The sequence below is a fragment of the Apodemus sylvaticus genome, chromosome 11 (genome assembly GCF_947179515.1).
Source record: "Apodemus sylvaticus chromosome 11, mApoSyl1.1, whole genome shotgun sequence".
Taxonomy (NCBI): domain Eukaryota; kingdom Metazoa; phylum Chordata; class Mammalia; order Rodentia; family Muridae; genus Apodemus; species Apodemus sylvaticus.
In genome coordinates, this window is record NC_067482.1 from 33,764,162 (window position 1) to 33,784,766 (window position 20,605).

At 42.9% G+C, this 20,605-nt stretch overlaps 1 protein-coding gene across 2 annotated transcripts in view; it reads right to left on the bottom strand.

The window, feature by feature from the left end:
• Positions 1 to 15,001, bottom strand: part of Exoc1 (exocyst complex component 1) — a 43,839-nt gene extending 28,838 nt beyond the window's left edge. Inside the window, exons 1-6 of one of the 2 annotated variants that reach the window (XM_052198496.1) lie at positions 14,857 to 15,001; positions 12,897 to 13,030; positions 9,675 to 9,805; positions 6,088 to 6,247; positions 1,448 to 1,635; positions 181 to 408 (exon numbers count right to left, since the gene is read on the bottom strand). In XM_052198496.1, coding sequence (XP_052054456.1) covers positions 181 to 408; positions 1,448 to 1,635; positions 6,088 to 6,247; positions 9,675 to 9,805; positions 12,897 to 13,020 — 831 coding nt within the window. In that variant the 5' untranslated portion in view covers positions 13,021 to 13,030; positions 14,857 to 15,001. The remainder of the gene's footprint in view (positions 1 to 180; positions 409 to 1,447; positions 1,636 to 6,087; positions 6,248 to 9,674; positions 9,806 to 12,896; positions 13,031 to 14,856) is intronic. The other variant, XM_052198497.1, reaches the window with a different exon arrangement.
• Between the last annotated feature and the right edge of the window lie 5,604 nt (positions 15,002 to 20,605).

Consider the following 20,605-nt stretch of genomic DNA (forward strand, 5'->3'; position numbering starts at 1 on the left):
CACTTGCACATGTAATTGTGGGGAAAACAGGCGGGGCAAGGGCGCTACTCAGCCTATCACTCGGGCTCTGTGATCACTTTAGACCCTGATCTCACAAGGAAGCTGGTTTATAAGTGAGCTTTGCACAGCGCCCCGAGGCCTCCAGCTTGTGCTCTGCTGGGAGCCTATGCGAACGCTCACCACAAGGAACTCGATCTCGGACAGGAGCTTCACGTTATTCGTGTTGCTGAGGTGGATCAGGTGGTTGCTTTCCGAGATCTGATCCATTTGCTCTTTGACACTCTGCAGCATTTCCTCGTAACTGCTGAGTTTCTGCTCGATCTGGTCCACTTCCTTCAGGGCCTCGTCCAGCAGCTGCATCAGGATGTTCACCTGTTTCTCAGAGGCCATGATGGACTGGATGTTGGCCTACAAAGTGAAAGAAAATGTAACAAATTCTTGCTGTTTAAATGTGTGTGAAGTGCGGCGGTAGAGCTGCCGGAGCCCTTTGCATCTAGTCAGCTAGTTTCCGGTTCACTTCTCCACAGGCCTGTGGAAGGCTTGCTCGCCTCCATACTGAGGTTTGAGACCATGCTTCAGAAACTCTGCAGAGATAGCAGAGGCTCTGTTACAAAACCTCTTTAGTGGAAGCTCTAGATCCTTCTCCCTCTCCCCACAGGACCCTGCTCCCCTTATTTATTTCAGCTACATTTCTCTTGTGTTAATTTTTCCTTAGCTTCTGAAGAAGAAGAAGAAGAAGAAGAAGAAGAAGAAGAAGAAGAAGAAGAAGAAGAAGAACAACAACAACAACAACAACAACAACAACAACCCCCACTTCTTCTCTGGTACTGTACTATTCAGAGCCGAGGGGAACTAAGGTGGTATCTGGTTATCTACCTTTTTCTTCACTGCACATTAAGAACACTCCAAAATCTAAAACCTTAGCCTTAGCCAAATGTCTTCATTGGAAATGGCTTTTAGTGAGTGAGTGTGTGTGTGTGTGTGTGTGTGTCTGCGTGTGCGTGGTGTGAATATTCACTGGCATCTGTGTAAGTAAGCATGGGCAGCAAAGGCAGGGTGTCTTCCTTAATCGCCCTGCTCTTTGTTACTGAGATAGGATCTCTCGCCTGAGCCCAGAGCCCCCTGACCTGTCTGGTCTGGTCAGCTTGCCCCAGGAACCTGCTCTGAGTCACAAGCATTGGGACTACAGAAGAGCTGCTATGCCCCAAGTGTTTATTTGGGTTCTGGGGGGTCTGAACTCTGGTCCTCAGCTTGCATGGCAAATGTTTTAGCCACTGGGCCATCTCCTAGCACCTGGTTCATCTTGTAAACAGCTGCTAACAAGCTTACAAGGACACAGTAACCCTGCGTAGAAACGCTCATGTGCCGAGGCAGAAAGCTGCAGCCCTGGCAGCGCCTGCCCTCCAGCGCAGCCTTCACTGCCAGCAGAGGGAGGGAGATCTCTTACCCCGTCGAGGACCTGCAGCTCTCGAGACAGCTTCTCCGCAAAGGCCTCAGCATTAGAAATGGCGCACTCGCAGCCTTCCATCATGATTTCGATGTCCTGTTCTTCCCGTGCATTTAACTCCTGGTACTCATCCACCGCCTCTTCATCCCCTCCTGCTACACTCTGATTCTCGCCGCTCGGAACAGATTCTTAACATAAAAAGGTATGGAAAGACAGTCATCAAAAAATGCGAATAACTCCAGCACGGACGTTAAAGTGATAGCTAGTTAGGACTGATTACAAGCACAGGACACACTTAGTAGATGAAGGACAGGAAAGAATGGTTCAGGATGTATGAAAAAAGTCTCAAACTTCACTGCCACACAGAGCTACAATGACACTGAAGCTAGATCGTAAGAGCGACAGGAAGCATGCAGTCTAGTATGCTCGCTGACTCTCAAGTGTTAAAACGGCTTTAGTCACAATCTCTCAAAACAACTCTACACAGCGGAAAGCATGAATGAACCTAATCTCTTGTTCTCCCTGGTGTCTGTTGCTTTAACAAAACACTGATGAACTGTGAACATGGTTAGCAAGTCTCTCCTCGTATCATTTCCCCTTTTTATTTTTGCTATTTTCATCTTTTGTTTTAAATCTGTCTGTCTCTCTTTCTTATAAACACACACACACACACACACACACACACACACACACACACCTTTCAAATAACTTTGAAATAAGAACTGTATTATCCACAAGAAATTATGAATACTGAAAATATTGACTGCATTTTCTAATTTTTGTTGTTTAAAAATTTCACATGCATAGATAAAACAGCTATAGATAAACTACAGGAATTTCCTTATTCATTTGAGAACAACATGGTGATATGAAATTATAAAATCGTAGAGTTTCCAGCTTCCTAACATATCTAAGAGGTCAGTGTGACGGTTTCATCTAGATCCACTTTGGAGAAAGGACCTCGCAGTGTGCGAGCCTTCCACACAAACTCAGAGCTTGGAGGAGGTGCGATGGGCGTCACTGTAACCCTGATTATAGGTCTAGAAAGCCTTGGCTTCTCTGGACTGAAGGACACAGGAATGACACTGCACAGTCTGGCTGCTCTTAGTGTTTGCTATCTTACTTGAAAATGAGTATTTTCACTCAGCATGACTTGAAATACATTTGTTTGTCTCAGAACAAAACCTGGGAATTCTAAGTGAGACAGTGTTTACTCTGAAGAAGATAATTAGGCAGATTTTGTTACCTCCCAAGGGAGAAAAGGAGATTAAAATTTCTGACATAAGCAATTTACAGATTACGCTCTAGAAATATTTCTAGAGAAACAGTGCTCTATCTTTTTTGTCTTTTCATTGAGACCATTCTGTTCCTTGTGGAGATGCTCAACTATCAGCTGAGCATCCATATTAACCACTAGAGGGCAGGTACTGCCAAATAACCCACCACAGTGTTACACTAAACACTGGAAATGAACAAGTGTTTTAAGTCATCAAAACTATGTGAGTAGTATTTTCTTTCCCTGAAACAGTCTTCTGGAAGCTAATAATGAATATTACTATTGGTTTTATTACTATATGAATTTTATAATAAATTTATCCTTGTACACAACTCCATGAAATAAACAACCCATGGATAACAGAGCAAGTGATACATACATGGAATAGAATAGGAAGGAAAGGTGTTACGCACCTTCTGCAACTTTAGGCAGTTCTGGAGTGAAAGGTGAAGAAAGCGGAGGAAAGGAAGCACAGAGTATTAGCTGGGTAGGAAGTACACAGGTTTAAAACTTTCAACTACTACCCATGTCCTGTTTGAACTTCATGCTAAGCGTGGGGTCTCGGGGCACCGTCAAGACCACCTGCACAGTGGAAGCCCCGGGACGCCATGCTTGCTTGTTTACTGTCTCAAAGCGTGCTCCCTGTGTGCTCCCATCTTGCAGTCCTCGAAGAAGGAAGCTGGGAAGCGAGCCGTTTCCTGGACTATTTTCAGGTCAGCTGACTCATGCATTTAGTGAAGCCTTTTTCACTCCAGGCCCAGAGCTTTGCCAGGTCACTCCCTCACAAAGGATTAGTCACAAACACTGCTTCAAAGAATAAGACCGAGGCAAGAAACAAACACAGGAGACTGCGGTGCAAGCAGACATTCAAGGATTCCAGTGGAAGATTGTTTAAAAATCTGGCTGTGAGTCAAAGGATAAAAAAGAAAAGGCTAAGACAAAAAGAACTTCCCTCTCTGTCTCTACAGCCCCAGCTCCCATTGTCACTTATAACTACCGACGCTGCTGCTGCTGCTGCTGCTGCTGCTGCTGCTGCAACAGTTATAGCACTGACTTACTTGGCTGATCACTTAGCTCTTCAAAAGAGGCTGCAACTAGGGTTTCCAAAGCCTAGAGACATTTATTTTTTAAAAACTGGAATTAATGGCTGTGATTTTAGGGCCCATTAGGACTAGTTTTAGACATTTATAAAGCTTTCCCAGAACACTAAGCCAAAACAATGGTTACTAATCAACAAAAAATGCTTCCCAAAATGACATCCTGAAGGACTTTTAGCATCCTTAAAACCAATCTCAACTGGAGCTCATCTTTATAAACATCAACATTTTGGTTGATCCTAAAAAATTAAGCACCTTTAAAAAGAAGTTCAATTTTATCCTTAAGATCAGCAATAGTTTTTGTATTCTTTTGGTAATGTTTTTTAGTGATAGAGTATACATTTTTCAATATCATTGTACTAATGAAATACATCAGCTTAAAATATATATTAGGAAAACATGACATTGGAAACACATAATATTTGAATCAGAATAGCAAGCTTTTCAATGAATGATTAGCAAATCAGAATATTCTCGCTTCAATTGGTAAAACAAAACAAAAGTCCTCAAAGTCATTCACAGCACATGAATCTGTGGTTGGAGGCAAGGAAAGTGACCACATACTTCAACACCCCCACAGCCAAGGCACCAGCGACATGGCAGCCCCTTGACACTCCTACCCCAGGCCAGTGTCTCACCGGGGAGGGTCTGGGGGCTGCTCAGGCCTGACATGTTATCTGCCAGCTTTCTGCCAGTTCTAAGCACCAAGGCTAGAGAGAGCAGAACTGCTGAGAATCATCATCTATTTGAAAGGAGAAACGTCCATAGCCAAATAAAAATAGGGCTAATAAAGAGGCAAGTAGCTAGATAAATGGTTTGCTTCAAACTATATCTTAAATTATTGACTCCTGGGCCAGAGAGTGCCTCAGTGGGTATAGGTGCTTGCCTGGTGACCTGAGTGCAACCCCTGGAAGCCATATAAAGGTGGAAGGAAAACCGACCTCACAGCACTTTCCTCTGACCTCTACACAGTGCCATGGGTCACAAGTGTCCTCCTTCCAATAAACACATGGATAAAGTTGTACGGCAGATGAGGTGGCTCACTCGGAAGGAGGCCTGCAGAGGCCTGCTGTGAATTCAAAGTCAGCCTAGGCTACCCAGTGAATTCCAAGCTAGCCTGGGCTTCAAGGGGGAGGGGGGAACCCTGTCTCAGAACAATACTCAGGCTGGTTTCTTCTGTGGGATAAAGAGTGATATGCACATGCGCCCCTGGGGCATTCAGAACTACTGTCACAGGAAGCTTACACTCTTAGCAAAGACCGCAGAGAATGAGACCTTACTGAATATGTTACTATTCCACAGTAACATTTGCAAAGGCAGACAAATCACAGATGCCCTCATCAACCTCCTGTCCAAGGTTCTGTTGCCAAAAAGAGATGAGATTTATTGAGCATTTACTGTACACCTGAGACCTTTCTCATCATGCTAAGAAATGTATTATTTATAATAACTGTGAGTCAGATACTATCATCATCTCTATTTTACAAATAGGGGAAACTGAGGCTTCCATTAACTATGTAAAGCCAGGAAATAGCTGGCAAAGGCAGAATTTAAACTCAGGTAGTATAACATCAGAATTGTGTTAGTCTACTGCTGGGCATAAAAACACTGCTGGGGGGTCATTGACCCCGAAGCTGTTTAAAATAAATTTTAGGGTAAGTATTCAGTAACGCACAAAAAATTTTGTGCTGAATTCATTCTATGAAGAAGAATGTTAAGAAACAAAAGTGTAAACTTCTCTATTTAGGTATTCATAGAAAAAAAAAAGCCTTAAAGAATATATATGTCAAAGGGTTAACAGCAGTCTTCTCTCCAAGGAGCACGTTTAAAGGTAAGTACTTTTTAGGAACTAAGACAGAGCCCAGTGTTCCTGCAATCCAGGCAAGCGTTCCACCAATGAGCCGTCTCTAGCCGATCACTCCTGGTTTTTAGACAGCGTCTCACTAAGGTGCCCAAAAGACTCACTCTGGCTTTGCAACAACTCTGGAACTGAGGCCAGTCTTGAACTTGTGATCCTTCTGCCTTAGCCTCCCAAGCAGGGAGGGACTGCTGCCTATGCCACCAAGCCCAGGATGAGTGATTCTACTTCTTAATATACCAATATCCTACAATGTATGTGTATAATGTTTTCAGTAAGAAAAATGATTTTGACATGTTTTATGACATTGCGAGGCAAACTCAATACCCTAGTTACTTTGAATAGTGCCAAATTACATAGTCCTTTAAGGAGGCATGTGATCCCGCTTAGACATTCTCATTGACTTTACCTTCCAAAAGCTGTGAGCTAACATTAACAAAGTCAATTTTCTTGCGGAGATAGCGCTGGTTCAGCTTCCAAATACAGGAGATGAAGGCGTTCTTCTCAGCTGTGCTGCTGGCCACCCACTTATAGACTTTCTCAAAATGTAAATCAAATTCAGGGTTTTCCTAGAATAAAGAATGTAGAAATAGGTTTGATCCTATCACTTTTCACTGTTACTATAAAATCTACTTAAAAATTAAGAATGGAAGCTATTCTTGGGAGGCAAAAAAAACAAAACAAAAACAACAAACCACTCGAGACGGTGAAATGGCTAGGGATACACTTGTCTCCTATGAACAAGGGCCAGGCCCGGCTCCTTCATAAACACATCAACCAAATGACTTAAAGTCCTTGCGGAATATAATTTATAGCAAAAACTGGACAAGCCGCAACATCCTACAGTGGCCACTTTTTCTCTGTGCCCTCAAAGCCTAGGAGTGAAAGGCCAGGTTACACACACTTAGTGGCTTTGTGCTTGGTTTCCCTGTAGTAACACGGCAATGCGGTCTAGCTTTAAGATGGGCATCTTCTTCTATAAGTTGCATATGAAATTTTGGTTAATTTCCTTGATAATGTGTGCTTCGATATGAGCTCCCAATTAAAGAATATACCTGATTAAAACATAAGAGAAAATGTAATAATCTAAACCCTTGTGTATTTTCTAAGACTGAAGGTGAGGAACAAGAGCTGCACTTACTGTTTTGAAAATAATGACAGGCATCTCAGAAGGAAACAGTGTCAGTGCACCTTAGAGTTGTTTAGGGAACCGAGACAATCTGAGTCACATTACACTCTCTCCAGGATGGGTCAGTGCTCAGTCTGCTCCTCTGCTGCTGTGATAAAACCCTGACCAAACCAACCCGGGGAAGGAAGATTTATTTCCTCTTACACTTCCAGGTAACTGGTCCTCACAGAGGGCAAGCGGGGCAGGAACCACGGGGAAGCTGCTGACCAGCTGCTCCCATGCTCTCCTGTAGCTCTGAGGACCACCTGCCCAGGATGGCTCCACCCATAGAAGCTGGGCTGTTCCACCTCAATCAACAATTGAGAACATGCCCACAGATATGCCTGGAGGACAGGCTGACAGAGGCACTTCCTCAGCTGAAGCTCCTTCCTTCCAGGTGGCTCTAGTTTGTGTCAGGTTGACAACAACTAACCAGGACAGCCACTGTACAGCAATGTTTCTTTCTTGACTAAAAGACTACTTGACTCTTCTGTGGAAATCAATCATGACTGTGTATTATTGTTCACTTCCAAAGAACTGCAACGTAGACTCAAATGCACTACACTATAGGACAGTAATAAATTCTAACATATCAATGTTCTATAGGCTAAAAGATGATTCTATTCATTTACAGCAGTAGTTTAGGAGAAAAATGTCAATAGACCTTCAAGGCAAGAAAAGTTAGATGAGACCAGTACTTTGAAGAGGAGGGTATTTTAAGGAATAGGATTTGACTTTTAGCATCATAATCATATAACAATAGGACAAAATTAGTAATTTATTCAACTTACATCTGAATAAACAGAGCTTAAGCATCCAAGAAACTGAAACCTGAGCCGGTGAGCTGGCTCAGTAGGTAGAGGCACCTACTGCCGAGGCTAACAACCTGCTACTCGTGGTGGAAGGGTAGAACTCTCTCACCAATTGTCCGCTCACCTCCACACGCATGCTAAGGCACATGCGCACTCCCCCCAATGTAATAAATTAATTCTATCTGGAAACTTGTATTTATGACTAAAAGTCATCACTTTACTATGCATAAAGCTATCTAAGAGTACTGGCAACTTCCCATCCGTCAATAATGAGGCCACGTGATCCAGAGGCAGCATCTGCGAGAATCAATGTATGATCCTGAGCGGCTGCGCCCAGGCCAAGTATAACGATTTCACATTTCATATCCATCTACGGTAAACACACACCAGGGTGCTTACATAAATGAAACACATGCGAACCCATGAGGAAAGCCAGCAGAGAGGAGACTGTCTGAGTACTGCGTAGTGCCGAGTAAACTTCACGAGGCTATGGAATTTCTGAAAAGCTGCGACATACTTCTTAAAACTTTCCAAAAGGGTTCCTCCTGCCACCCCAGGGTCAGAAATTATTTACTGAAGTTTAAAAAAAAAAAAAAACAAAACAAAAAAAACAAAATTTTTTTCTTTCCAAAAACTCCTCTCTCCCTCTCTCCACACTTGTCAAACCACTTTATACATTTCCCTAGGAAAAGACTTCTTAGGAAAAGACTAGCTTACTAAAATACAGAACCCCCCGCCCCCATGTTTGTGTGTGTGTTCAAGAGAGAGGGAGAGAGTTGGTTGATCTGGGAGAAATCTGGCATAGATTGGCAAGGATCTCCTAAAACCGTTTTTATTTCTAGCCACTTGACTCAATTACCTTTCATTTTACTCAGCTTTTTAATGCCTAGATCTATGCCACAGTAAGAGTAAACCCATAGTTTCAGGCAGGCGCAGTGGCGCATGCCTGTTATCCCAACATTTGGGAGATAGAGGCACAGTGCACATGAGCCCAGAGACAGCCTCAGCTACACAGTAAGGCTGAGGCCAGCGTGGGTTGCATGAGACTTTGTCTCAAACTCACAAACACACAGAACCCTGGAATTTTATCTCACCAACCACTTCACAAATGCCTCTACCACTCTTTTCCTCTTTGCACTTTCTGGCAAGCAGGCATGACTTCTGGAGCTCCAGCAGAGGTCTGTCAGTCACACTGCTACGAGCCCTGCTCTGCGTCCCACCAACACACAGTGGGTGTGCTGCAGTGCCCACTGTGCTCCCAAGTCACACAGCAGCAACTGGGTCAGAGCTAGCCAGGAGGGAAGGCGGAGGGAGGACCCCACTATCTGAGAGAGGGACCTCTAGTGACTTTCACAGGGGACTGCTGAGAGCTGCGCTGAGCCTTTGAATGTGGTTACTAAATTATGCTGTTGTCAAAGTTTGAGCACAAAGAAAGGCATAAAATTTATGTCCTTATAATTTTACTTAATCACCTCAAAATAAGGTGTGTAACCCCGTGTCACTTCCTTTATGTGAACCACAAACGTCCAATGTCCAGACTGGCTCCATCAGCTGCCGAGTCCTCATTCCACCTTGGAGGGAAAAGGAAGCCTCTCTCATGTGCGACACATGCTTTTGAATCAAGTGTTACCAAAACAATGACTACTTTAGAGTTAACTCACACAAAATATTACTTTGAAATGCATACTAATTTATAGAATTTTATATTAAGTATATATAATTTAAATAAAGAAATACATAGCATTAAGGTTATTTTGCTCTAGTTTATGTAGTTTGAACACAAATACAACTGTAGCTTTAACAAAGTAAAATACTGAACCAAGCACATGTATGTAGTTTTATTATTATGAAGTGGGAATAGCGGGTCTGAAGAAGTAGAGATGAGTGTATTCCGACTAGCAGAGGGCAGACCTGCAGCCTGCTTAGAGCAAGCTTAGATCATCTCAGGACACACACTGCTGTCTGTAACAGGAAAGACACTTCCTGAGCACAGGTGAAAGACTTCAGAAAACATACTTTGATGGCATCTTTGGCGTCGACCACAGCAAGGTCTCGCAGGGCCCAAGCAATCTGCCTTTTGTAGAAATCTCCCTTGTCGGATTTCTTGACTTTGACCACTTTCACCTGCACGGGGCGTTCAGTTGTCACTGTTGAGCAGAGCACACAGACACGATTGTTAGCACATCGGTCACCTACTCAGTCTTCATGCACACACGGTGAATGTGGCTCTCGGGGCCTGGACGGTGACACTGAAGTAAGCGAAATGCTTTGTAAACTGTCCACTGAGGAGGTCGCAAAGTCCTAAAGGAAGCATCTAAATCATTCTAGAGGCCTGGAGACAGAGAGATGCCTGAGAGGTAAGGCTTCAGGCCTCATATGCAGAGTGTAGGAAGAGAGATCTAGTGACTGACACATCTAAGTCCAAAGAGCCTAACGCCTTCAGGAAGAGCAACAGTAAGCACTCAGCACAGACAGCACAGTGTAATACGAGGTGCATGGAAGGAAGGTGCTAGAAAAGCTGGCACCCAGGGTTCCAGCTGAGGGAACCAGGGATGCTATTAGAAGTTACATGCTCTAGGTTCTACTTTTAAAGCACGACCCTGGCATAAGAATGGAGTTTGGACTTGAAAGGAATGCTGATACATTTGGAAAGCAAATGGCTTTCCAGACAACAACAACGAACAAACAAACAACAAACCCCCAAATACTCTCTTAAAAATCTTAATACACCTGAATGGACTAAAGCAGAGGTCCACAACCTGGGGGATGGACGGCCCTTTCACAGGAGCCACCTAAGACTATCTGAAGAAGTAGAGATGAATGTATTTCCCACTAGCAGGGGGCAGACCATATATTACAGAAAACAAAATTACAGTTACAAAGTAGCAACAAAAATGTTATGGTTGGGATCACCACACGAGGAACTGTGTTAAAGGGTAGAAATACTAGGAAGGTTGAGAGCCACTGAGCTAAAGAATATTTGGAAAAGATACCCACTAAACTGCACTTGCTGTGCAAAACTGTGCCATCACCCCCAACCTCCTCACACTACTCCAGCACTGCTACCTGCTTCTCCTGCCAAGTTTGCAAGAAGAGAATAACTCCAAACATACAACTATTCTAGTGAGAAACCCTGGGGCAGGCACTGGCTTATTTAATAACTATGGCTAACCACATGTACTGGCTGGTTTTGTGTGTCAACTTGACACAGGCTGGAGTTATCACAGAGAAAGGAGCCTCAGTTGGGGAAGTGCCTCCATGAGATCCAGCTGTAAGGCATTTTCTCAATTAGTGATCAAGGGAGGAGGGCCCCTTGTGGGTGGTGCCATCCCTGGGCTGTTAGTCTTGGGTTCTATAAGAGAGCAAGTTGAGCAAGCCAGGGGAAGCAAGCCAGTAAGGAACATCCCTCCATGGCCTCTGCATCAGCTCCTGCTTCCTGACCTGCTTGAGTTCCAGTCCTGACTTCCTTTGGTGATGAACAGCTGTGTGGAAGTGTAAGCTGAATAAACCCTTTCCTCCCCAACTTGTTTCTTGGTCATGATGTTCGCACAGGAATGGAAACCCTTCGACACCAGCTGAAGGTAGCAAGAGGAAAACTACACATAAATGAAGAACATGGATGCAAAATCTTAAGCCAGGATACTGGCAAACAGGGCATTTATAAAACTGTTTTGTTTCATCAGATCTTATGCAGACCTAAGGAAAAATACCTCTTAACAAATATAAGAACATGTAAAATTTAAGAAAATAGCAAGACTTATAAAAATAGAAAATAAACATGTTCATGGACATCAACATCATAAAAAAAAAAATGCAAGTTCCCCACAACTTGAAAACAATCCCGATCAAAACACAACAAAATCTGGAGCTTAAGAAGTTGATTCTAAAATTAAGATGAACAAGTAAAGAACAAACTAAACCAAAAATGAGATATAAAAAAAAATCCTGAAATACAATATGTGCTTATTCACACAGACAGACAGACAGACAGATCAAATATACCACACTCTCTAAGACGCAAGTGAATCAAAACCTTTACAAAATAATGCAGTAAAAGCCATAAAGCATCAAAGTAATTTTATTTAATGACAATTAAATTTCACTAAGAGGAACCACAAAAAGCATAAAGATAAGCCACAAAACAGATAGTATACAACCACCTAATAGAAATATCTTTGCAGCTAATAGATCTATAATACCTATCCAGATAATCATAATAATTAGAAACGACTATAAACAACTATACAAATCTGTATAATGACAACCAATCCGATAGGAAAATGAGCAAAGGGTAAATGACCTAAGTAAATGGCCAATAACTTCAGGAGAGGATGCTCACCCTCATTGTTAATTTGGAAAATGTATTTTGAAACCACAGAGATACTATGTCATTCTGTCGTCCTGACAATTAGTCTGTCAGAAGCAACTGTTGATTAGGGTGTAGAGCACACAAGAGAACCACACTGCCCTGGGAGTGAAAAGGTTCCCTTGTCAAAATAACTATATATTAGAGCAGAATCCACATCCAAGTATCAGCCTTAAAATAATTTTGGTGTGTACAGCCCAAGACAAGCACAAACACATTCACAGATGAGCTGTTTAAACAGCAAGGCCCAGGCACCCTGCCGTTTGTCCTGGTAGGATGGGTATGGGGACCACAGGACACTCACAGCGGATCGTGCCGTAGCAGTGACTATGACAGGGTTAGAGCCTTGTATAAGAACAGGATTCTAACTCATGGACAGCTGTGCTAGCAGACTGCACAGGCAGGCCGAACAATATGAGCTCCAGGCCAGCCAGGAATACAGAGTAAAATCCTGTCTCAAAGCAAAACAATAAAAACTCCAAGATGAAACAAAGTTCTCATGAATCTACTGTTGAATGGGAAGGGTCACAAGGAATTATAATTTAATTCATTAAAAGTTTCGAGACATGTAAATGTGAAAAACAGAGTTTGAAATTACACATGGGGAATGTGGTAAGATGCAGGATCCCAGACACTGGCCACACTACAGAGATACCAGAGCGGTCACCTTGCACGGCATGCCAGGAGTTCTCCCTTTCGCGTATCCGCCGCCTTAGACGCACACTATAAAAATCCTCTTGCATCATTCAGCAGTCAGTTAAAACAATTAAAATTAATTTGTCAGCCCAATAATTCTCCCAGTTATAGAGACAATGAGAATGCCCCCCTAAGGAATGGGGATCGAGTTATCTCCTTGCTCGCTACGCGCCTACCCGTGGCACACAGGAAACAGTTCTTTTTCTTTTTGCCTGCTTTGCAGACATTCACGATGCTTAGCAGACGCTCGTCGTTCGGCGTGAAGATGTCTCTCTGCAGCGCGTGCTTGATGGCTGTCATCTTGTCTCAGCTGAAAAACATTTACAATAAAACATTTACAATAATTCTCAAAGTCACTGCCCTCCCTCATAAGGTGTTCCATGTATGATGTGAATGACAAATTCTTAATAAATATATAAATATATTAATCATCTATAACATAAAAGCATGGGGCTTCAAGTTTGGAAATGAAATCAGAGAAACCAGTACGTACGTACACACACACACACACACACCCCGATACTACCCATATATACATATATGCAAGCATACACACATACAGGGACACATACAAATGGCCAATAAATATAAAAAAAAAAATGTTCAGCATAGAGCTGGGGCAACAGCTCTGTTGGCAAACTGTTTCCTAGTATACGGGAGGACACAAGTCCAATCTTGTTTAACTTCTAGAGCTCTAGTGCATGGTGGAGCCTGTTTTTAACCTGTGCTGGGGAGGCAGAGACAAGCAGCTCCCCGAAGTTCCCTGACACAGCAACCAAGACTTATTACCTTTAAGTAACAGCACCTGTTATTAGCATTATTATTATTTTAGGCTTCTACAACCCTGAAAAACTAGCAAAAAAACAAACAAACTTTAAACCAGTTCTCATTATGCCACACACCTGGTCAACGGTAGCCCAGCATTCTCAAGTCACGTGTTGCATTCAGAGTACTCTGTTCTTTTTGGCTTGAAATCTTTGCTTAATAACTTTCCCATGCAGGACATACTACCATCTTCTCCCTAGTCAAACCTACATTTCTCCATTTGTATGAAGTTGATTCCATAAAAGTCTTAATCCACATGGATCTTTTCATGTAAATGTCCAGAGCACTTATTCACTGTATTCACTAGACAAGTGCTTGCTATCTAATGGGGACATGAGTGTCATCTCCTACATCTCCGCAGCCATTTCTTGAGAGGAGGAGGAGGGGTGTTCTATCACAGGTTTGTTTGTTGGGTGCTTATTAAAAACGTCTTAGTGTAACCTGTTTTATTGCAAAAGTAAACGCTGGTAAAAAGAACAATTAACAATGGCCAATATTCACCATACTACACGGTAAATGGTAAAACAGCAGAGGGCTGGGCATAACTCATAAAGGAATTAGATGTAATTCAACAAATATTGCTATTTACTAAGTGCCAGGCAGCACTCTGGGGTCGAGTGGAGAATCTTTAAGACATGAATGGATGACGTAGCATCGTGACAGTCTTTGGGGCTAGTGATGAATTCTCCAGTGTTTATACAGAACTTTACATTATGCCAGTATTATTAAAAATTGACTTCACAACTTTTCCCCATGTCTAAAACCCACGTCCATATTCTGGGTTCTCTTTATATCTTTGCCTTCTAAAACCTCAAGGCTGCCCCGTTACAGAGGCAGCCAACCTCCGTTCATCTGTTCAGCTCAAAAGGGCCATCACTACTGTCTGTCAAAGCCAAGTGCCTTAGTGGGTTGGGCCCATTTACTGCAGAGACATCTCAACACGGAGACCTGTCATCCAGAAAAGAAAACTGCTCGGAGGCTGGGCAATGCAATTAGAAGATTTATAAGGACAGGTTATGTTGATTCGGACCAGCAGAAGCTAGGTCACATCCTCCTCTCCCAGGCGTTTGGCAAAAATGAAATCTGTCCCAGATGGGCGGACCAGTGGACTGAGACTCGGCAGCCTCCCGGCTCCGCCTTCTCCGAGCCCAGGACAGCAAGGGGTAAAAGACGCAGCCTGGGTTCTGCAGTCCAGAGGGGAGTAGGGTGGGTGGGCCGGGTCACTTGGGAGTGGCCGACCAGGCGCGGATTTAACACAGCCTCCGCTTAGGCTACCACTCCAGAACCCCGGATCCCCGGCCGGAAGCTTACCGCGAGGCCGGCCGGCCGAGGCTGGTGTTCCAAAACGGGCTCTGGAAGGGCGCCGGCAGCAAGAGCAGCTATACAGCGCTTTTCATTGAGCAGGGAAAAGCAGCAGCCAGAACCCGCCACTTCCCGTATCCGGTCACGTGCCGCTCTGAGCCGGAAGTTGACCCTGTGGAGCCGGAAATAAAGGCAGTGTAGGAAAACAGACTGGCCAATGGACTTCGAGGAGGCGGAACATCACCTTGATGGACGGGGCAGGGCCGGACTGTGGGCCTGGAAAAAGCAGGGGCGGGGCCTACATGCACCTAGGCTAGTGATAATCAACTTGTGGGTCTTTCAGAGTCAAACAACCTCTTCATAGGGGTCATATATCAGATGTCCTACATATCGGATATTTACATTACAATTGATAACAGTAGAAAATTACAGTACTAAATAGAAATGAAATATTTTAATAGTTGGGACACACTGCGATATGAGGAAATGTATTAAAGGGTTCTAGAGCATTAGGAAAGTTGAGAACCACTAGCATAGGCTACTGATATAATCAGTTAGAGGAACTGATAATAGTGGTATTTCCTTTTCCTAGACGTACCCATTTGCCAATATTTGTGGCAAATCGTTTAAAAGCTCATTAGATGTTATCTCCTATGCATATGTAAAACCCTGTTAACTCTAGAGTCTTGGAGGAACACTAGTGAGTTAAGTCAGAATCTCCAGGAGAGGAACCTAGATACCACTAGCATCCTTAATCTCTCCCCACTTAATTCCCACAAACAGCTTTGTCCAGAACCATGTCATTTTCGCACTTTATAGACGCTTTTTAGAAACGGCGCCCTCGCTGGCTCACATCAGATACTGAAGCAGAATCTGTGTTTAAAAGTGATGCTTGTTTTGGTTTGAAAGACACAAATGATACCAAGATTTCGAGCTATAAGACAAGTGATTCATTTAGACCACATGCCTGGCAGGGATTGAGTGCCGGGAACTTTGATTTCCAGGTAAAAAGGCCATTCAAATTTTAATTCTGTACTGAAGGAGTTCACCGCAAGGTAGGACTACAAAAGGTGATTGTGAAGGCAGGATAACATACTCTACCAGGATGATTTTCTTTCTTTCTTTGCTGTTTTTCTCATTCATTTATTCACTTTGTATGTGGATCTCAGCCTGCCCCTCCTTCCATTTCCTGACACCCAAGCCTCTCCCTCATTCTCCCCACCCCTCTTTTCAGAGACAGGGATAGGACCCTCTTGGATACCAACCCACTCTGGGACATCAAGTCACTGTGGGACTAGGCACACAGGATGGATTTCTTAAGAAAATGACAGAGGAGCTGTTCACAGTATTTTGTACCATTTATCTAAAGATAGAATTTTGGCAAAACTACGAGAAACAATAAATAGGGACCTGTTAGTTTCTGAGATTATTATCTTCTAGTCAAAGTTATTTGAGATGACTCTCACAGGATCTAATTCTGTATATTTGGATAGAATTATGAGCTCCAGAATGTTTGCCTTGAATATCGTAGCTGACAATTCCATTTGTGTGATTTTGTCTTTTTATTGGCTTCTTGTTCTTCTTCTTCTTGTTCTTCTTCTTCTTGTTCTTCTTGTTCTTCTTCTTGTTCTTCTTGTTCTTGTTCTTGTTCTTGTTCTTGTTCTTCTTCTTCTTCTTCTTCTTCTTCTTCTTCTTTTGTACCTATTTGTTACAGTTCTCCTCAGAGTTGAGAAGTGAGTGGTATTCTAGAAGGCTAGACTCTTTTCCTGAACTCCAGTTTGCATATCCATTTTTCTGCCTCTGATGTTTCTGTTTGGATAACTGAACAGTTGTACCCTTCCATCAGCATTGAGCAGGCTAATCAGACCTGTTTGCCACAGTTGCCTAGCCCACTTGGGGTGGAGTCTTCTGACCAGATGGAAGTCTCCTGTTTACCACACCCTCAGTATTCCTGCAAAACCAAGATGGCCTGCTGAAGCTTGCTTTGAAACAAGAGCCCAGATGAAACTAAGGATAGGTCCTTACCTATATAAACACAGAACTGAAAAATAAACTTTGAGCCTTGATCAGAACTTTTGTCTTGGCTCCATTCTTCTCTTGCCCCCTACCTTGATTCCAGCCTCCCTTTCAGGTAAACCCAGTTAACTCGTGACTGCTGGATGGTTACAAACAGCAATAATAATAATAATGTTAATAAAATATTTATATTAAATCATATTATATTTATATTTAATTTAATTACATTTTATATAAATATGTTATATGTATATAAAGATAAACTATTTTATATAACATACTTTATATGTTATATGTTTATATGTTATATAAAGTATGTTATATAACATATAACATAAATTATATCATATTTAATAATTATATTATTCTCCTCTTCCCCTGTGGAATTTTCTCTGTTTGGGGATTTGACCCTGAAGGGCAGGAGTGGAAGGATGACCTAAAACATTACAAAAAGATGCAGTCAGTGGAGGAGTTTTGGTTGATCATCACCATATTTGATTATTTTCTGACTCTCTTAGGCCTTTTAAGAAATTTTATGAATCTCTGAACTGTCGTCTACTACAGGCTAGAACAAAAGAAACATTTGTATGTCAGCTCCTTCCTTCGGCCAAATGTCAACAATGCTCTCCAGCTTTGACTACTCCGCATTTTGAAACTGCACAGCTGTGAATCTCAGTGTACACTCACATCAAGGACGTGCCGATGCAGGAATGAGGGAGGAGGGGCTGTGGTGTTGCATTTGCCTAGAGTGCATTAAAACCTGTTCAGAACAGGTGGCTGGAAATGGTAAACATGATGAGGACTTGAAAGGTAACAGCAAGGCACAATGGCTGTGTCTGCTCCAGTCCAGTCTTTTGCACCTTTCTCATCTGCTTATGCCGTCTGTTGGGTTTAAATCTCTACCCAACTCACTTCAAAACGACGACCAGACATGACGGCGATGGACTGAAACTCTGAACCTGTAAGCAAGTCCCAGTTAAATGTTTTCCTTTATAAGAGTTGCTGTGGTCAAGGTGTCTCTTCCCAGCAGTGGGACACTGACTGATCCAGTAGTGTCCGTGGATTTTGCAGTTCTGCCTTTAGCCTGAGGGCGCTGAAAAAAAGATTTGTAGGTTGATATAATAGTGATTGTAATGTGATAGTTCTGGTGATTATGGACATTGGCTGAAAAATTGAGAGAGAAAAAAGTCTTACTTCAGGACACTTCCTCCCTTACATGAAAATGAATAATAAAATGTGTTTATACAAGCTCTGGTGAAAGATTCCCTGGGCATGCTGTGTATTCCTAACAGCTATCCCCGAGGGTGAATAAGGTGCAACAGTCATTCAACGTAACTGACCGGTTAGCGTGATGTGCCAACCCATCTGTGAGGCAGAATCAAATCCTTTATTCTATATTTGGGAGGCATAAAGAACTCCTCTGAGGCCAAGGAAGTGACTTGCAGAAGAGATGTAAGCGTTTTAAAAGTTAACGATGAACCGGGTGGTGTTGGCGCATGCCTGTAATCCCAGCACTCTGGGGGGCAGAGGCAGGCAGATTTCTGAGTTCGAGGCCAACCTGGTCTACAGAGTGAGTTCCAGGACAACTAGGGCTACACAGAGAAACCCTGTCTCGGGGGGGGGGGGGGGAAACAAAACAAAAAAAAACAAAACAAAAAAAAAACAAAAACAACAAAATCCAAAAATCAAAAAAAAAAAAAAAAGTAAATGATGGAGGAATCTGAACTATCCATTCTTGACATTGTGTTTTCTGAACCTGCTCAACTTGATTCTATGCTGTGTTCATACTTCAGCAGGTTGTTTCTAAAACTGTGCACTGAGGAGTTAGTGGAACTAATAATATATCCACCTCATGTGAGATGACCCTTATTTTCCCAGTAGAGATTGTTCCCTGCTTCAGAAAGCATGTCTTGCAGAAGAACAGTGAGGACCTGTGTGGCAACACTGACTGTGGTTAACTGGAGATTTCACACAGTGCCTCTCTCCATCACAGATCCCAAGCCTTCAGATCTGTTAGGGTCAGGTAGAAGGGCAACTTGTATGACATCCCTTCTTGGCAACATAGTGCAAAATTATAATAGTCATCATTTGTCTAAGTTCATTCCACATTCTTCCTTCTGAGAAACGGTTCTTCATTCTTCACAGAGTAAATTCATTCTGATGTTCCCACTTCGCCATCCTCCTGACTCTCAGAACCCATTCAGCACCATCCTAGCATCTTAATCACGTCTGGCATAGGTCACCATCAGGCCCAGGAAGCACAAAGGCTGTGTGTTAGATTTTATTCCACCTGTCCTTGCCAAAACATTGAGTGGCAAATCAGCTGATGTCATGTGCCTCCTCTGTCCAGCCTTACACATGTATGTATTTTTCTGACTTTATTCTTATATACATTCCACGTGTTCCTACTATGTTGGCACATACTAGTGCACTTTTTGTAGTTAGCATAGTTTGGTGATTCTCAGCCTCAGGCGATCTTCAGTCCTTGAGGGATATTTGACAATGTTTTGGGATGTTTTTTTGGTTGTCATTGCTGAAAGAGATCTGCTGACATCTAGTGGATACAAGCTAGAGTTGGTGGTTAACGATCTATTACACTAAAGATAGCCCTTCACAGCAAAGAACTATCCATTCCAAAATGTCCCACTTGTCAGAAGCTTTCTCTAGAGCAAGGGTTGCATTTTCAAAAAGGCTGTGCTGGAGTGGCTTGGCTATGGAATTGAGGCATGGAAGAAGAAATGCGATAGGAACGGGAAGAAGGACATAGAGTTATACTTCGAAGCAAGTTTCTTTGCAACATTTCAAGACATGAGGAGACTGTTCTTCCGTATCAAAAGGAAAGAGACATTGAAGTCGAGAAAACTCTGAGCATTTAAGAGTGTGAAATCTGAAAGAAAAAGTATCGACTGAGGACCCCCAAGACCAAGTTCTCAGCACAAAGGAGATATACATCTCACAGGGACAGAGGACAGGGAATAAAAAACAAAGACAGTAGATAGAGGACAAGGGAGGAAAGGAGAGGACAAAGGAGACTGAGGAGGAGTATTTGCCTCAGAATGGAGGGGAGGCAGGGTGCACAGGAACATAGCAGCTTCTAAAGGTAAAGGGGGGAACCTCATGTTAGGATGAGGTGTTTAATTTTAATCTAGCATGTTAATTAGTTGAGCCAAGAGGGGCTTTTGATGGCTGGACTTCAATATTTTGATAGCTGCATCTTGATTGTCAGCCTTAGGAGGAGGAGGAAGTGGCCAAATAAGGGATTGGACCTTGGTGGCTAGCTGCAGGAATGTAATCTATCAGTTTGGCAAGGCAGAGGGAAAGGGGGAGAAGGGCAAGGCCAACCAGAGTCACGCTCGACACCCTGGAGCTGGACACCCAGCGTCCCTTTAGAGTCTACACAATGTCTCCACTCTAGATTTCAAAAACTCATTACTTTTCTATGAGGCTTCAATGTAAATGGAATTTCCAGGCTATGGATTTTGCTTGGAGTGTCTTTAGCGCTTGGGCTTCTGTTTCTTTTATGGTTAAACACTAGGGCAGGAGCTCAGCACTGTCTGCTGTGTGGCTCCACTGCCCCAGAGGCCTTTGGCTTTCACAGGGAGCCGTGATTGTTAGGGAACTTTCTGAGAATCTCAGAGATCATCTTACAATTCTACAGAATTGAAAAAAGAGAAGTGTTGATCTGTTGTTTCCCCTGCCACAAGTCACTATTTCACCACATACTTCAGTGTTCACATGACTG